The sequence below is a fragment of the Pinus tabuliformis genome, chromosome 8, assembly GCF_031772625.1.
Source record: "Pinus tabuliformis cultivar Carrire ecotype Pingquan chromosome 8, CPIR1, whole genome shotgun sequence".
Classification (NCBI taxonomy): domain Eukaryota; kingdom Viridiplantae; phylum Streptophyta; class Pinopsida; order Pinales; family Pinaceae; genus Pinus; species Pinus tabuliformis.
The window spans coordinates 1,080,970,423-1,080,989,630 of NC_142294.1; the positions used below are offsets into that span (position 1 = coordinate 1,080,970,423).

Here is a 19,208-nt window from a genome sequence, read left to right on the forward strand (position 1 = left end):
GATAGATGAGTGAGGGACCACATGGCTGGCTCAGGTGGTGGAGAAGTGCCACAACGAGCTAGTTGGTAGTTGCAAGGGGCTGCTAGCTGAGGACCATCTTGGATAAATTTTTTCTCTTAGGGATGTCACCTACAAAATGGTGGGTAACATGTATTGGGTGGGCCCAATGGTTAAGAACACGTGATTCCTCATAAGAGGTTACAATTAAAATCTAGAGTGGGGTAGAGTTTGCACACCTTTGTAGACTTTAGTAGTCATATTGTTGTGCAGAGGTGGGTACCTTGTCCCACAAATAAGGGGGTCTCATACCCCAATTTGGTGTTTGGTTTGGTTGTGACCTTAAAAAGATAATGCGAGTACTAGGCCTAATGGTTAAATCCATGTGTTTCCTCCTATGAGGTTGCGGGTTCAAATCCAAAGGGGAGTAGAGTATGTACACCTCCATAGACTTCAGTAGTTAAATTGCTGGGTGGAGGGGGTTCCATTGTTCCAAGCAAGGGGGTCTCATACACCAATTTGGTGTCTAGCTTGGTCAGGGCCTTAAAAAAATAATGCGAGTAGTAGGCCTAATGGTTAAATCCATGTGTTTCCTCTTATGAGGTCGTGGGTTCAAATCCAAAGGGGGGTAGAGTATGTACACCTCCATAAAATTAACTAGTTAAATCGCTGGGTGGAGGGGGGTCCTTTGTTCCAAGCAAGGGGGTCTCATACATCAATTTGGTGTCTAGCTTGGTCAGGGCCTTAAAATTTTTATATATCTCTTCCATGACCTATTTCCAAAGCCCATAATTTAGTATTTAATTTAATTTAGTTAAAAATATAGTATTGAAAACTACTATGTTGGTCGACTTAAATTTAGTTAAAAGTGAATATTACAGTAGTTAATAATCTTAAAAGTTAATGTTATAAAGATGTTATGAAAGCGATTGTGATATTCCCACTTAGCATTATTGCTAAGTGACATATCAATTTTGGCCAATTTTGTTTTAATTAATGTTTGCACTTAGGAAATGTGGGTTTAGAGGACCCACATTGATTTTTGATTAAACAGAAGCCCAAACATCAGGGTTGGAAGGGGAACATTGAACCTCTAGTAGAGCGTGGGGGCCACCCATGGAGAATTGCAGCCGACATGGGAAGTACACATACATTGGGGCAAATTCAGTGGGAGGAAATCGAGTTGGGCCCACATGGGCACGTTGGAGGTACTTTGACAAAAAAGAAGGAGAGGAACTCATTTTGGCATTCATTCATCTTTGAGAAAAATTGTCTTTGACATAGCACGCTTCAGTTGGAGCCAAGTCTGCAAGTGCTGTTTAGCACACGAGTGTTTCCGAGCAGAAATCTCGCCCCTTTCTTCGATGGAATTTGAGTGCCAACCCAAGGAGGGAGTTCCATCTATTCTAGTTAATTCCAGCAGTGGGGAGTGCGTGTTTTTGGAGAGGTTCAGTAGCAATAGCTAGGCACTACGCAATTGTTGGAGGAGGTATGCTTGGGGGTTGAAGAGTCAAGGGAGTTTGGGGTTGAGATTTGAGGAGGAGCCCAGGGGAGTATTTGTTTGGAGATTGCAGTCATTTTGAGGGAATTTTGCAGCAGGATTGACAAATGAGTTGAATTACCCAGCAACAGAGCCATAAAGGGGAAAGAGGGCCGAAATTCCAAGGTCAACCATCGACCAATTCCTTGGGTTATTCTAGGTATTTGGTGGAGAATCCGAGGTTAATTTCCCAGAATTTTCTATGAGCACCGAAGGAGGCCCTAGCAGCAGTTCTTCACAACCAACAACGTATTTTCTGGGCAGTTCAATGCAGAGCCAGGAGAGAGCAGCAACCGATTTGAGAGGGACTTCTTATTATTCACTTGGGCTTAGCTAGCTTGCCTTGAGCAAGCCCAAGTGCACTCCTTCCAACACCACATTGTACCCTCTTTATATTATAATAAAATGGCTCAGCAACGTAGTTTTGGTGCAAATTCATACACTGATTTATGTGTTTGATTTTCGTGGTTTTTATGTCTATGTATGCTTTGTTATTTACTGTAAAAGTTCCCTAGGAATATTACAGTGGTATCAGAGCTCATAGACTTAGCTCAACCTATGGGAGCAACATGGTCTATGACACCAAAGGATAGGAAAAATGTGACTTACCAGGGGCAAAGGTACAGGAGTAGAGAAAGGCAGTTGCAGATTACTCCAGATCTTGTGATAAATGAACCAGAGGTTGCGGAAACAAACATGGCAAAGAATGAGGGAGATAGGAGTAAGGAGGAGGAATTTTCTCATCACATGCTGAAGGTAATATAGGACATGCCCAAGTGTGATATTCCTGCTTAGTGTTTCACTAAGGGAATATCGAAATTTTGATCAATTTTGGCACTCACATTATCTCACTTAGGAAAAAGGGGGCCTAGGGGACCCATATGTGATTTTTGGCCTAAGAGGCACTCCAACTATAGGCTCAACGAAAAATTGTGGCTTTGGTGGAATGTGGGGGCCACCATGAAGGCATTTTCGGCCCACAAGGAGAATACACTTCATTGGCTCAAAGAAGGTGGGTGGAAGTCGATGTGGGCCCACATGGGCAGCCTTGGAGGAAATTCGATAAAAGAGGGAGGAGCTCTCATTTTTGGTTATCATTCATCATTTTCGAATTTGTCTTTGACAAGAGCACGCTTGAGCAGTGAGCCAAGTCTGCATGTGTTGTTCAGCACACCGGTGTTTTCGAGCGAAAATCCTAGCCCTTGCTTCGGTGGACTTCGAGTGCCAGCCCAAGGAGGGAGTTCTTTTTCAGCGTAATCTACACCAGCAACGGAAGGTCAATTTGCAGCAGCAGTGAGAGCCACAACAGCGCAGGGACTGCGTAGTCATTGATTAGGCATTCTGGGAGTGTGGGGAGATAAGGGAATTTGAGGTGGAGAATTGGTGGGAAGGCTTGGGAAGCCTTCTAACAGGGTTTGCAGGTATTTTGGAGGCATTTCAGCAGCAAATCATTTAGGAGGCCGAATTTCCCAGCTGGAGAGCTAGTCAAGCTCAAGGGGGTCGAAATTCCGGGGTCAAGATTGGCCAAACCCTTCGTGGGTTATTATGGGTTTCTTGAGTAGAGGCCATGATTAAATTCCCGAATTTTCTGACCAGTAGAGAGGGCTCTAGCAGCAACACCATTTTATGGGTTTTACAACACAACAGTTGGGCCAAATTGACAGGGCTTGAAGGAGGGTGATTCAGGGATCATTGAGGGCTTTGCTAGCTTGCTAAAAGCAAGCCCAAGTGCACACATTCCAACACCTTGATTGTACACCTTTCCCATTTAATAAAATGAGTAGACAACGCTGTTGTGGAAGCATTTTCGTGGTTTGATTGTCTGTTTCGATTTTTGTGATGTGTTGTCTATTTTGCTTTGATTATTCACTGTTAATTTTCCTTGAGGGATATTCCACCAAGAGTATTGAGGAACTAAGGCAACAAAATTGTAGCAACAACAAAGGTAAGGGAATTCAAGGGGAATTCCAGCTGGGTGAAGGCTCCGGTACTTCACACCACCACGCATCCCTTAAACCCAACATGCCTCTTATTCCCAACACATCACCTAGGTCCACTATTCTCATGTTCTTGACATCAAGAGCTGGCGGGCAGTAAGGGCAGGAGGAGTTGTCTATGGGGGACTATTTCTTGGAGTATCAGTTCTATTGACCCGAGTTCCAGGCTATTGCTTTAAGGGACTTTTACTATTTGAAGGGCAATAATAGGCCCAAGGGACAAAGTGGCACGCAGGGGACAAATATGTAGCTTACTATGGGGAGACTATTTCTCCCAACTTTTGATGGCTCTTCGAAGAGCTCAGTCGGAGCGTGGGTAGAGAAGTTGGATGTCTACTTCCAGCTAAATCAGATGACGGAGGGGGAGGCAATAAAAATTTCCACACTACATTTGGAGGGTGAAGCCCATGATTGGTGGTTCCATGGGATAACCACCATGGGACATGCTAGGGTGACAACTTATGAGGATTTCACTAGGAGGGTATTGGAGGGTTTTGAGAGGAAAGATTCGTAGGAGCACATTGGGGAGTTGACAAGGCTCAAGCAGTCTGGGAGCACTGAGGCCTACATTTCAAAGTTTCTAAGGCTGTCAGAGATGATGCCGGATCTATTAGAGTCGAGGAGGGTCTTCATGTTTATAGAGGGGATAGCAGAGCCACTGAAGGGACTGGTGAAGTCCAACAGATCCACTAACTTGCAGGACACAGTGGGGAGGGCCCAAAATTTGCAAGATGCTCTACCGAGGGTTAGGGCACCACTACCACCTAGATAGGGCTTCTAGCAGAGGGGAAGAGACACTAGGGCTCCACCACTAAGAGCCAACTAGAGGCATGGACAGTTGGATGAGGAGACCTGGAGAGACTTTCGATTCTCGAAGGAGGAAGTTGTGTTTTACTTGTCAGGAACCATGGGCTCCAAGCCATCGATGCACAACAGGCAAGGCCCACTACATTGAGGTCTTCTCTGACAGTGATTTGGAGGATGATGCAAATTTGGAGGTGGGTGGAGATGATAGCGCAGTGCAGGTAGAGAGGGGGCCACCACCACCACCACCCCCACCAGGGGGATCTCCTTTTGCTCCATTAGGAGGGGTTCTTGCATCTCTATATGGGGTACCCAAGTTTTTTGACTTTGAGAATCAGGGGCATTGTGCAGGGGCAACGTGTCTTGGTGTTAGTGGATAGTGGGGCTACCCAGAATTTTATTGATGCACAGATGGTCCAAAGGAGGGTTATCACAACCAAGGAGTTTGAGGGTTTTTCAATTCTGGTACCCGGGAACAAAACCATGCAGTGCACATTCTATGTTCCAGCTTTGACAATGACCATGGAGAACTACTTAGTGATAGATCACTTCTTTGTGGTGGATGTGCCGGACACCAATGTGGTGATGGTTGTCCAATGACTCTACTCGCTTGGCAGAGTCACTACTGATTGGAGGAAGTTAGAGATGGAGTTCACAGGGTCAGATGGCAAACCAATTTTGCTACGGGGTATGCACTCTTACCCTCCTCAGCGTGTTTCGGCCCACAGAATGGCAACTGATCTGAGACATGGGGACATTGAGTGGGCTGTGGAGTTGAGGGTTTCAGAGGCCGGTGGTTAGCCCAAGCCACTGCACTCGGATATACATGCCATTTTGGACAGGTACCCAATAGTGTTTGGAGACATCACCGGGTCAACCACCTAAACGAGGGTTTAAGCAATACCATTGAGTTGGAGCCAGGGGTACAGGTTGTCATTGCTACCCTTACCGACATCCCAAGGCATACCAGGATGAGATAGAGAGAGCTATTCATGAGCTATTGGCACTTGTGGCACATCAGGCCTAGCTCTAGCCCTTTTGCTTCATCAGTTGTTCTGGTGAAGAAGAAGGATGGGTCCCTATGCATGTGCATTGACTACCGGGCCCTTAATAAGAAGACCATGAAGAATCGTTATCCCATCCCACGCATAGATGAGCTGAGGGGGGCAAAGTTCTTCACCAAGATTGATTTGCATTTGGGATACCACCGGATCAGGATGAGGGACCAGGATGTGCCTAAGACCGCTTTCAGGTGCCACTATGGGCACTTCGAGTTCCTGGTTATGCCTTTCGGGCTAACCAACGCACCGACCACTTTCCAATCCTACATGAACCACATGTTTTGTGGGTAACCGTGGAAGTTTGTGTTGGTGTTCTTTGATGATATCTTGATTTATAGCCGGACATGGGAGGAGTACTTGCAGCACTTAGAGACAGTGTTGCGTATTTTGAAGGAGCAACAGTTCTATGTGAAACTGTTTAAGTGCGAGTTCAGTTTGACAAAGATGCTCTACCTAGGGCACATCATTGGGGAGGATGGTGTGAGGGTCCATGAGGAGAAGATTAGGGCCATCCGGGATTGGCCAAAGCCTTAGAATTTGATAGAGTTGAGGGGATTTGTGGGCATTTGCACTTACTACAGGAACTTTGTGAAGAGCTTCTCTTAGTTGGTAGCTCCCCTCATTGATTTGACGAAGAATGGGGCCTTTGAGTGGACAGTTACAGCGCAGGAGGCTTTTGAGCCCCTCAAATAGGTCATGAGGAGTTGTCTTGTATTGGCACTTCCTGATTTCACCCAGTCCTTTGTGCTAGTGTGCGATGCATCCAAGGAGGGAGTAGGTGCAATTTTGATGTAGGGAGGGCACCCCATAGCCTTTGAGAGTTGGAAACTATTGCCCCATGAGAGGTTGTACTCCATCTATGACAAAGAGATGCTAGCCATCATGCATGCACTAGCCAAGTTTAGATAGTACTTGGTGGGGAATAGGTTCAGGGTCAAGACAGACCACAACAACCTCAAATTTCTCTTGGAGCAGAAGCAGTTGCAGGAGAGGCAGCAAAAGTATGTGAGAAAGTTCCAGGCGTACGACTTTGACATTGAGTATGTCAAAGGGAAGCACAACGTGGTGGTAGGAGGCGGGATACCCTCTCACTGACAAGTGTTGCCTCTGATTGGAGGGAATAATTATTGGTAGAGTACTCCAAGGATCGATTTGCATGTGAGGTCCTTGATGGGGTGGTGGCAGATGACCGGTACAGGGTGATGAACGAGGTTATTTACTTCAGAGACCCGATTTACTTGGTGCCCAACTCCTAATTGAGGGAGAAGATTTTATAGGCTGCCCATGACTCACCACTAGCAAGGCATCAAGGGTTCACAAAGACGTATAGGACCATCAAAGAGCATTTTGCATGGAGGGGCCTTAAGGATGACATTCTAAGGCATGTCAGGGAGTGTGACACATGCCAAAGGAACAAGGATGAGTTGTCATACCCTGTAGGGTTGCTACAACGTCTTCCTATCCCTGAGGGGAAATGGGAGAGTGTATCGATGAACCTCATTACCAGGTTGCCCACAGTATAGGGAAAGGACCGCATTTATGTGGTGGTGGACTGGTTGACGAAGTTTGCACATTTTTTTGCCATCTCAGTTTGGTACTCGACCTCACAGGTGGCCAAATTGTTTTTCGGGGAGCTGTTTCAACTACATGGTCTTCTGAAGATCATTGTCAGTGACTGGGACAACAGGTTCATGGGGGGATTTTGGCAGGAGTTATTCCGAATGGTGGGCACTGAGCTCACTCCGAGCACTAGTTATCACCCCCAGACAAACATGCAAACATAGGTAGTTAACAAATGCTTGGAGGGTTACTTGCGTAACTATTTGACGGGCCGTCAACGAGCATGTATACGGTGGTTACACTTGGGAGAGTACTGCTACAACGCCACGTACCAGATGTCCATAGGTATGTCTCCATTCCAAGCTCTATATGGTTACGACGCATTATCTTTTGCTGCCGTGATGTTTGGAGATAGCAAGGCCCCTAGGGCCAAGGATAGGATACAGGAGAGCCAAGACATTTTGCAGGCTCTCAAAGACAACATGCGGACAACAAAGAACTAGCAGAAACTTTATGCAGACAAGGCAGAGTTGAGAGGCAGTTTGAGGTAGGGGATTTGGTCTTCTTGAGGCTTCAGCCATACATGCAGTCATTACTTAAGTAGAAGGGGATCGAGAAGCTCAAACCTCGCTTCTATGGGCCGTACCGAGTCACTCGAAGAGTTAGGGAGGTAGCATATGAGCTGGAGCTACCCCGGGGAGTTGAGTGCACAACATTTTTCATGTTTCTTCCCTGAAAAAGGCGGTGGGGTAGTAGGTGACAATAGCTATAGAGCTACCCCCTATGGATGATGAGGGGCACTGAGTTTTGGAGCTAGAGGCTATTCTGGACACCAGGGAGAGGCATTTGTGGAATAGGGTCATCAAGGAGTTTTTGATCTGATGGAGGAGCCTACCAAATGAGGATGCCACTTGGGAAGGGGAGCATATACTTCAACATCCTACATTACAGTTGCTTAAGGACAAGCAACGTCTTGGCGGGGAGGATTGTGATATTCCCACTTAGTATTATTGCTAAGTGAAATATCTATTTTGGCCAATTTCGTCTTAATTCATGTTTGCACTTAGGAAATGTACATTTAGAGGCCCCACATTGATTTTTGATTAAACACAAGCCCAAAAATTAGAGTTGGAAAGGGAACATCGAACCTCTATTGGAGTGTGGGGGCCACCCATGGAGAATTATGTGGCCCACATGGGAAGTACGCGTACATTGGGGAAAATTAGGTGGGAGGAAATCGAGCTTGGCCCACATGGGCATGTTGAAGGCATTTTGACAGAAGGGAAGGAAAGGCACTCATTTTGGCATTCATTCATCTTTGAGAAAAATTGTCTTTGACATAGCACTCTTGAGCTGAAGCCAAGTCTGCAAGTGATATTTAGCACACGAGTGTTTCTGAGTGGAAATCTCAACCCTTGTTTCGGTGGACTTTGAGTGCGAGCCCAAGGAGGGAGTTCCATCTATTTTAGTTCATTCCAGCAGTGGGGAGTGCGAGTTTTTGGAGAGGTTCAACAGCAACATCTAGGGACTGCGCAATTCTTGGAGGAGGTACGTTTGGGGGTTGAGGAGTTAATGGAGTTTGGGGTTGAGATTTGAGGAGGAGCATGGGGGAGTATTTGTTTGGAAATTGTAGCCATTTTGAGTGCTTTTTGCAGTAGGATTGACAAGCGGGTCGAATTACCCAACAATAGAGCCATAGAGGGGAAAGAGGGCCGAAATTCCAAGGTCAACCATCGACCAATTCCTTAGTGGGTTATTCTGGGTATTTTCCGAGGTTAATTTCCTGAAATATTTTGAGCACTAGAGGAGGCCCTAGCAACAATTTTTCACAGCGAGCAACACATTTTTTGGGCAATTCAGCGCAGAGCTAGGAGAGAGCAACAACAGATTTGAGAGGGACTTCTTATTATTCACTTGGGCTTAGCTAGCTTGCCTTGAGCAAGCCCAGGTGCACTCCTTCCAGCACCACATTGTACCCTCTTTATATTATATAATAAAATACTCAACAATGTAGTTTTGGTGCGAATTCACGGACTGATTTATGTGTTTGATTTTTGTGGTTTTTATGTCTAAGTATGCTTTGTTATTTACTGTAAAACTTCCCTAGGAATATTATAGCGATAAATAACTAATTTATTATTTCTTTTATCTTTGTCCTATCATGTCCTGTGTCAAATACTCATATTTTTGTGTCCACACGTCACGTGATTTAATATTGCGTAGATGTGATGCTTCTAAGCATGTAGAATGAGTTGTATTTGCATATTCTTCTGGTAGGATTTGCTGGAACTTGGTGCTTGTGCCTAGGAGTAGCAGCCCCTTGTTTAGGAGTATGGTCTTCTCTCCATTGATTGCCTCTCGAACATGGAGTTGCGGGCCCTGATTCCAAAGTCTAAATTGTTTGAGATGAACACTGGTATGCTTGGAGTCTGGACTGTTTTGGTAGAGTTGGGGGCAGAACTTTGGCCACCCTCTTCATTAGTATGACCCCTACCATATGTATTCAGTGCTTCATTTGAGACATCTTCTTTCCTTGGTTCTTAATGTGCAATATGTAATGTCCTCTCCCAATTGACTGGCTAAGGGAGGACGAAATAGCCTATCCAACCCCGTAGGCTATAGTTTTGATAAAGGCGGTAAAACCCAATTTTTCCAATGTTGGGGAAACATTTTGTAAATGTTGGGTCGACTGGAGCAAAAGAATGCAAACTTAGGGGTTGTATTCACAACCCCTCAATTTGGGAGCCCATGAAGGAATGTACATATAGAGGAGAGTTGGAATAAAGTTAGCATCATCGAATTGGATCAAATACATCTTTTTTGTTGAGCTGTGGCTTTGAGGGTTTTAACACCCCTTTTCCTCTACTAATTCGGTGGTGAAAGATTCCACCCTAGTTAGTAAATCTTTCATTTATCTTCTGTTCTGGTCTGGAAATCATGGGATTCATCTATTTGGAAAATCAACAAGGTTTGGTGGTTTCCTGAGGAAAAATTCAGATATCTCTGAGGCAGAAATTCGGTGGTTTCCAAAGGCAAAATTCGGACATCTCCGAGGCAGAAATTCAGTGTTTTCCTGAGGCATTTCAGACCCCTCTGAGGTAGAAATTTGATGGTTTCCTAAGGCAGTTCGGACCCCTCTGAGGCAGGACTCAGTGGTTTTCTGAAGCACTTCGTGGCATCCTTGGGCCCTAAGGCAAGTTCTTCTACGGGTACACCTCTTTGTCTTTCAGTTACACACAGGAAGGGGAAGTTTGGCCCTTTTTCCACGGTTGTCCACAGAAAGGAGATCCGGCAAGTGACCCTGTGGCCAGCAGAAACGCTGTGGTCTTCCCACAGAAGAGAAGCCCAAATTTTGTCCATACGACTTCCATAGAAAGGGATCTCGGTCTCTGAGGCAGTAAGACCAGATTATGAGCAGTAGACAGTAAGCCAGTGATAGGTTCTTTGGATTTGGTGTAGCTTTGTTTTTGCTAAATTGTGGTTTGCAAATTATAGTGGGTAAATTAAATGGTTGGGTACAAATTCTGTATAGTGGGCAGTAAGGCCTAGATCAGTGTGCTTTTATTGAAGAACTATATTGCTGTTGAAACTTGAATCTTATACTTGTGTTCATAATGGGATTCTACTGTTTATGTCTACTGCTGTTTTTGTTGAAGGAAACCCTAGCTATAATAAAAGCATACCCAAGGACAAAGAAAAAATTGCCCTAGGCCACTACAAAATGGGTATCTAAGGATATAGAGGAATGTTGGGTTCATCATCTTTGCAATGTTTGGATGATGTGGCTTTCCTATAAGTTGAGTTTTTGCATGGTCGATCATATATCAAGAGATTCCTTCCAAGGGCAGTGTGGCCAAGAGTGGTCTCTTGGATGGCCTTTGCCTAGTTTGTCAATGCTTGCATACTGCCAAGCATATTTTTTGGGCGTGCCTGTTTTCCAAGCGATGTTGGGGCTTGTTTGAGGCTCAACATGATGTGTTACTCTCGGCTGGGGTGCATTGATGTGTTATTCTGTTCACTGATGGGTGTTTTTTTATCTGTAATGCTTTTTTAGGGATTTGGCCTTGCTTGCAGGGATTGGTGTTATTTGTGTTGTGAAAAATCAGGTGTTAGCTTGTTTCTAAAGAGGAGGTCAACTCTCTTTCTATTTAAGTACATTGTGGAAAGATGAGATACACTATCAACTTTTGGCTATAGGAGATTTTTTTTTTTATCAAGGATGCCCAATCTTTGGATCACATAGAATATTGTGCTCTTATTTCTGCTCTAGTGGCTCTTAGGAAGAGGTTATGACGTTCATTGTATATACCCTTCCACGTTTTTATTTTTTGATTGAAAATAAATATAAAATGCATTTAGAAAAAAGAAAGAGTGGTTTCATAAGTCTCAAGTTAGATACAAGTGAGGTGTATGCAGTTGCCCAAATATGATTTTGTCCCTATAGTTGGTTTAATTGTTGCTGAGTTCAAGGCCTGTGCAATAGGATCTTATGTGGTTACATTTCTCAATCACACGTGTAAGAGTAATGCATTTACTAATGCAGCCTTTGACGTAGTAGTATCCTTCTGTTTGTGAAAAAAATAATTTAGTATTTCTGTGTGTTGATTTTCATACAGTCTTGCTTGTTTTGAACTAGAGACAACATTAGAATGTGGTAGTTTTCCTCTTTAAGTTTCCTTTTCTTCATTTTATATGTTTAGAGCTTTGGACTCTTCATTTTTTAAACATATTAAATTGTGTTATTTAATATTTTTCATGCATGGCCTAATATGGTCTCCCTGAGTATTATAGATGGATCATATGTATTTGCTAACTATGCAATATTATGTTTGCTCTTTTTGAATGTATCTTATAAGTTTTAATATTATGAACTTTGTATTTCCTAAAATCAGAGGCACCAAATACAGTTTGTATTGCGAATAAAGTGGAGGCTTTGAGTGGTCTGCAAATCAGAATGATTGCTTTGGGTTCTGAGCACTCTCTTGCTCTCACAGGTAATAAACACTCTTTACTTTTGACCTACTTTCAGGTTCTCTAGAGCAAGCAATGATTTCCTCTATTTCAATTTAAGATGTTGTTGTTCTACAATTAGAGTTTGATTGGAGATAAGTTTTACCTACATGCCAAAGTCAAATTTAGGTGGTATGCAATAATTGCAGTGCACATGGATTGTTCAATTGTTTTCTGACCTGTAAATATTTTGAATATGTTTTAACTTTTCTGTTTGTTGTTGTGTTTCCAAGAGGATGGCAAGGTGATGAGCTGGGGGTTAGGAGAAAATGGGCGACTTGGTCATGGCTACCAATCAAGCATGTTAAAATTCCTTGAAAATTCAAGGTTTTCTTTGAAATCTTTTTTTTTGAATGTTACATTACCTGTAGAACTTTTCAGCCAAATGATAGAACTATAACTTCAACAAAAAAGATTAGATAAGAGAATTTTATTAATGTCCATAAACAACCAAATAAGTAGGTCGATGGGACTCAATATTACAGCCAGTAGCAACAAGGTATAGGAGTGCCAAGGCTACTCCTGAAAATTAGAACAATAAAGATAAAGATACTAATAAGTAGAAATGTCAAGTATTAGAAAAATATGTGATTTCCGGTGCAGAAGAGTGGATCTGATTTTCCATATCTCATATATTTTTTGTTTACTGCTCGTTTAGCACGAAGATCTAATTAACCAGTATGGTGTTGAGCTGATTCTTTATTATATAGTTCTTAGATCTGATATATACTTAATGTTTGGTTGGTGCTGAGCTGATTTAATTTCCAAATCTGGTTTCTAGACTTCATTTTATTTAATCTAGAATCTCACTGTTGCTGGAATGATCCAACCTTTTGATATGAGATGTCTAGAATCTTGAATATTGTCTATAACATTTTTAATGTTTGCAGATCTGAAGTTTAAGTGTTTCAGAAGGTTTTAGATTCTGTTGTAGGGATTTGTAATATTCCAACTAGGAAATAGCAATGAAAATCAAGAACATGCACTAAGCTACAATGATTGAAAATTTAAACATCCATGCACAATCAGTAACTCAATAAATTGGGCAAGGAAATTGAGCAATTTTATTAATATTAGGAAGCTGAGTACACAATATAGCAAGAGCAATAGAACCTGAGCTTGCTACTGCAAGCTATGCAAAAACCCAGGGGAGAAAGTGATGGCTCAGTTGCTGGAAATATCTCCCCCAAATATCTACGCACTGCCTAGAAAATACTGCTGCTGCTGCTAGAGGAGAACTGGGATTTCTGCCCTCAAAACTACCCAGAAAATTCTGCAAAATTAACCTGGAGTTTCTCACACCAAACCCACAAAAACCCAGAAAAATCTTGGGCTAATTCCAGATGACCCAGAGGGTCCCAAATAGTGCGAATTACCCACACTGCCCAAGTCTACACACGGCAAGAGAGTCACTGCTGAGTGTGGCATGAATCCTCTGCTAAAATGCCTGTGAAATCATCGCAAAATTTCTCCTGGAAATAGCTCTCTGCTTCAGGTCCCAACTCCATCAATCTCTGCTACTCCTAACCACTATGCAGTCTCTGCTCAATAGCCTCTATGCACACCCAGAAATAGTGAAATTTGTCCCAGCTAATACCCTCCACTTCAGCCGTGCAAAATGGTACTAATCTCCACGTTCAACCGAAGGAAATACTCCTGCAAATGCCCAAAATCTCCAAACAAATGACGCTGCTACAATCAGCTAATGTGAACTGCCATTTTGCACCCAAGGGAACACACAAAACTGGGTGAAACTTCTACAATCAGCTCAAGGGAAGCCCTGAATTGGACTGCCAAATTCCTCACTAGGGACACTCGAAGTTCTTTGAAATGAGAGTGGAATTTCTGCTTGGAATTCTTGTGCTAAGCAACACTTTCCTTCTTGTGCTGAACAACTCCAAGAGAGTTTGATCTCATGAGATAGATAGGCAAAAGATGAAAATTAAAGGCCTCCTTGTGCTATTTATAAGAGCTGATCTTCTATCCCTTGGTGGGAACCAATCTCTAACTCACCTCCTTTTCTCTCTCCTCCTTCCTCTAGTGCGAATTGTCCAGAAGGTTTGAATTCCTCCCTTGTGGTTCCCACATTCCACTAGCAAAATAATTTTCCCTATTTCTCAAATGTGCATGGCCTCCTTATCCTCCAAAAATCAAATGGGTCTACTTAACCCACTTTTGCTAAGTCCCTATGCATCAAATTCCTTTCCTAATGTCAAAATTGCGAAATTGGAAATATGCTTAGCAAAATTATTTAGTGGGGATATCACAAGATGAAATTCGAAGAGTCTAGATCCCATGTTATGGGGTAAAAATTCTAACACAATATCGGAGTTGTGTAGTTAGAATTTTTTGCCCTAGTGTAATGTTCCTTTTTTTTGGTGTTCCTTATGACATGGTTAGGATGGACTTTTAGAGTTGGGGCCAGACAGGTCACAGGTGCAAGTTAGTGTCATCAGCGGGCCCAAGGGCTTTTGGAGGGGTTTTGAGGAATTTCTATGAGGTCTGACGGCATTCGCTTGGTATCTTCCATCATCCACACAGTTTGCCTTTCGTTCCGATGCATTCCGACAACTTTAATAAAATAGAGATATTATTGGGCCTGAGCCCTGACTCAATTAATTACGCTTAAGGTGGCATTCCGGGAGGAATACTTGAAAAAACACCTTAGTGTAATAGGTCGTTGGAATTAGAACGAGAAGATCTATAGGATGGGATGGTTAGATATGAGTTTCAGTGACCTAAGGAGACATGGTGACCAATTTACCCTTTTCTTGCATTATAAAGAATATTTAATTGAAATAAAAGAGGGAAAAGTGCTCCACGATTAAAATAATAATAAAATAGGAGGTTCGAGAAGGGTCTGTAATATTACTACCCAGAATATTCCTCAAACCCCAGCAAAAACTCCAACCAAATATATGCAAATGATATAATAACCCAAAAGTGATAAAATAACAGTGGAACAACGTATAATAATGTAAATCGGAAATATAAGCAGATACACAAGAAATGCAGCAAGAAATGCTAAGCCATTTTATTATACTGAGCAATAAAGTGAGTACAAGAGGTGATTAGACAGATGGCACCTCAACTTGCACAAGGCAAGTGAAGAAATACTAGCAGAATGACAAGAATGGCCTCTCTGCGTGGACGCTGCTGCTAGAAAACAAATGATGATTTAGGGCTGCTCCCCTCCTCGGAAAAAGCTGAAACTCTGGATTCGGGCTCTACTCAAGAAACCCAGAAAAACCCAGAAAGCTTTCCTGGAATGGCCGATCTTCGAAAAACACCCTCTTGGGGTTCTGCGCAGTTCCCCAATGCCGTGCGCTGCCACTGAAGGAAACCCTTCTAGACTCTGCCTGAAACACTGCCTGAAACCCTGCCAAAATCCTCCAATGAGACAAGAGCTAGACCCTTGCTCAATCTCCCAGCATAAATCCACCTGCAAAACCCCAATCCAGCACTACAACCAAAAGGAACTGCGTCTCTCTCCCAGTGCTACGCAGTCCTCCAAAATGCTGCTAGAACTACTGCTGGAATGCTGATAAAACTACTGCTGAAATGCCAAGGAAATACCTTGCCCGAGCAGGCACTCGAAGTCCCCCGGGGCTAAGGGTGAGATCTTCGAACGAAGACACTCAATGCACTAAACAATGCTGCAGACTAGCTAAACAACCAGCGTGCTCAGAAGTCGAAACGACTAGCTCAAAATGCACCTAACTCAATAATCCAAAATGAGGGGGCTCCTCTATATTTTATAGCCTCTGCCTCTCACAATCCCTAGGCTCACTTCCTCTTGCGTGGTTCCCCTCTTGCCATGTGTTCTTCCCTCCTGCGCAGTCCCTCCATGTGTCTGTGTGGGCCCCATTTCCACATCCCCCTTTGGCCCCCTTGGCTCCTCCTTAAGTGAGTTATGTCCCCCGTCCTCACTTTTTTTATTTATAAATAACTATAGAAGGCAAAAATTGGGCAAAATCGAATATTCCAATCAGCCATGGCTAATTAGGAGTATTACAGTCTCCCCTGGCAAAATGTTGCTTGTCCTCAAGCAACTGAAGTGATGGATGCTGCAAGATCTCCTCTCTCTCCCAAGTGGCATCCTCATCCGGCAAATTCTTCCACCTCACCAAGAATTCCCGGACCGTCCTGCTCCGTAGCTGCCTTTCCCTGGTGTCAATGATAGCCTCCGGCTGCAATACCAAATGCCCCTCGTCATTCATGGGTGGTAGCTCATCTGTCACTGTCACCTGCTGCCCCAATGCCCTTTTCAGGCATGATACATGGAAACCGTTATGAATCTTGCTGCCTTGGGGCAGCTCCAACTCATATGCAACCTGTCCAATCTTGCGTATTACCCTGTACGGCCCATACAAGCGGGGCCTAAGCTTCTCAGCTCCCTTCTGTTTTAGTGACGACTGTCGGTATGGCTGTAACCGTAGGTAGACCATGTCCCCTACCTCGAACTGTCTCTCCACCCAACTCCTGTCGGCATACAACTTCTGCTGGTTTTGTGCTGTAGCCATGTTATCCTTGAGAGCTCGGAGAATATCCCGACTCTCTTGGATCCATATCTTGGTTTTGGGAGCCTTACTATCACCAAACATCATGTTAGCAAAAGATAAAGGATGATACCCATATAAAGCATAGAATGGTGACATACCAATGGACATGTGATGTGAAGTATTGTAGCAGTACTCCCCTAGATGCAACCACCTCAACCATGCTCGCTGCTGCCTAATGACATAGTTATGCAAGTAGCCCTCTAGCCACTTGTTAACTAAGTTGCACTGAAACAGATACGGGAACGGATACGGATACGGGGTTTGAAACAGATACGACAAATTTTCAAAATATGAGGATATGATACGGCAAGGAAACGACATGCATATATATATATATATATATATTTCATATTACCATTCATCTTTTAGAATCTAGAATCTATATCTAAAAATGCATAGTCATCGTCATGAATTCAACATAAACAAATCATCATCATCAATTCAGCATAAACATTGTCATCATCATTAGTGATTATTATAACATTCAACATATTATCATCATCATTAATAATGTAATCAGAAATGCAACAACCTTTGTGCTTTCGGGTCCAACTCCTTCAAAGAACGTGTCATGCATGGCAGATGATATCTATCTTCCTTGCATGACAGTTAAAAGGCCCATGGGATCATTGGGATATTCCATCAAGACCTATCTGAACATTCCAATCTTCTCAATGTCAGCTTGGTCTCGTGACTATATGCAGGCACAAGATTGGCTAGAGAAGATTTGTTATATTGGAGGGATTTATGAAATCAAAAGCAAAATCAATGACAATTAACAAAACCTTAACCAAAATGAAAATTAATCACTCAAATAAATCTCTTTACGAAGACATTCATCAAACCCCTTTATTTTCATTTTTGAACATCTATCTTTTTCTTAGTAAGAATTTTTTATAAATATATGGAGTGTCGTTGTTTCTAAATATTTAGAAAAGATTTTATGAGACTCTGTTTATAGTGAGTTTATTTGCAAATCTGATTTCTTCATTTTTATTATTTATTTATGGCTATGCAAATTTTCAAGCTTTTTAACATTTTAAGGGTGGATTCTGATCACAATTTTCGTGGATCCAAAAAAATTTAAATCCCTTGGAAACGTATCCAATTCCAAATCTAAAGTTTCCGATTTTTTGAAACGGCACAAAAACGTTTTTACAGCGTTTCAGACAAGAATCGTATCCGTTTATGTATCGGAAACGGGGATCCGCGTTTCCGGAAAAGTCTTCAGGAGTTTCCGGTAACTTAGCTTGTTAACTATCTCTGTCTGCCCATCCGTTTGTGGGTGATAACTGGTACTCGGTGTCAACTCCGTCCCCACCAACCGGAAAAGCTCCTGCCCATCCAGAACCTCACATGCAAACCTGTCCTTGGAGTACTCTACTAACAGTCGAGCCCTCCAGTCTGTATCCAAGCTCATAAAAGACAACGTGGCTGGTCTACGTGAAAGGGCATCTACTACCACGTTGTTCTTACTCTTGACATACTCAATGTTAAATTCATATGCTTGGATTTTGCTGATCCACTTTTGCTGCCTCTCCTGTCGCTGTTTCTGCTCCAAAAAGAACTTGAGGCTGTTGTGATCAGTCCTCACCCTAAACCTGTTACCCACCAAATAATGTCGGTACTTAGCCAATGCATGCATGATGGCCAACATCTCCTTGTCGTATATGGAATACAACCTCTCATGCGAAAGGAGCTTCCGGCTCTCAAAGGCTATAGGGTGACCTCCCTGCATCAATACTGCGTCGATCCCCTCTCTCGACGCATCACACTCCAAAACAAAAGGCTGCGTAAAATTTGGCAACGCAAGCACTGGGCAGCTGCTCATAACCTCCTTGAGCTTGTCAAAGGCTTGCTGCGCTGTATCTGACCAACTGAAAGCCCCCTTCCTCGTCAAAGCTGTCAGGGGTGCAGCAAGCTGTGAGAAACCTTTGACGAACTTCCGGTAGTAAGTACAAATACCAATGAATCCTCGAAGTTCCGTCACATTTTTCGGCTCCAGCCATTATCTGATGGCCTTGATCTTCTCCTCGTGTACCCTCACTCCATCCACCCCTATGATGTGTCCCAGATACAACATCTCCGTCAACCCAAACTCGCACTTGGAGAGTTTGGCATAGAACCGCTGCTCCTATAAGATACGCAATACCATCTCAATGTGCTGGAGATGCTCCTCCCAAGTCCTGTTGTAAATGAGAATGTCATCAAAGAATACCAACACAAACTTCCTCGAGTGACTACAGAAGATGTGATTCATACAGGACTGAAATGTAGCTGGGGCGTTGGTTAGCCGAAAAGGCATCACCAAGAACTCAAAGTGCCCATAGTGACACCTGAAGGCGGTCTTGGAAATGTCCTGCTCCCTCACGTGAATCTGATGGTACCCAGATCTCAAATCAATCTTTGAGAAGAAACGTGCCCCTCTCAACTCGTCCATCAACTCATCGATCCTGGGTATGGGGTACCTGTTCTTCAGGGTCTTATAGTTCAGGGCCTTGTAGTCAATGCACATCCTCAATGTACCGTCCTTCTTCTTCACCAACGCCACAGAAGAAGCAAAAGGACTTGTGCTTGGTCGGATATGCCCAAGAGCCAGCAACTCCTGGATAGCCCGCCCAATCTCATCCCGATAGGCCTTGGGGTGCCTATAGGGGGTGGTGATCACGACCTGTAT

At 43.3% G+C, this 19,208-nt stretch overlaps 1 protein-coding gene across 3 annotated transcripts in view; it reads left to right on the top strand.

Moving 5' to 3' along the window:
* The window catches only part of RUG1 (Regulator of chromosome condensation (RCC1) family protein), a 509,474-nt gene that overhangs the window by 224,444 nt on the left and 265,822 nt on the right, over window positions 1-19,208 (top strand). For all 3 annotated transcript variants that reach the window (XM_089373312.1, XM_089373313.1, XM_089373314.1), the window contains exons 5-6: window positions 11,852-11,953; window positions 12,203-12,296. In XM_089373312.1, the coding sequence (XP_089229438.1) occupies window positions 11,852-11,953; window positions 12,203-12,296 (196 nt within the window). The remainder of the gene's footprint in view (window positions 1-11,851; window positions 11,954-12,202; window positions 12,297-19,208) is intronic.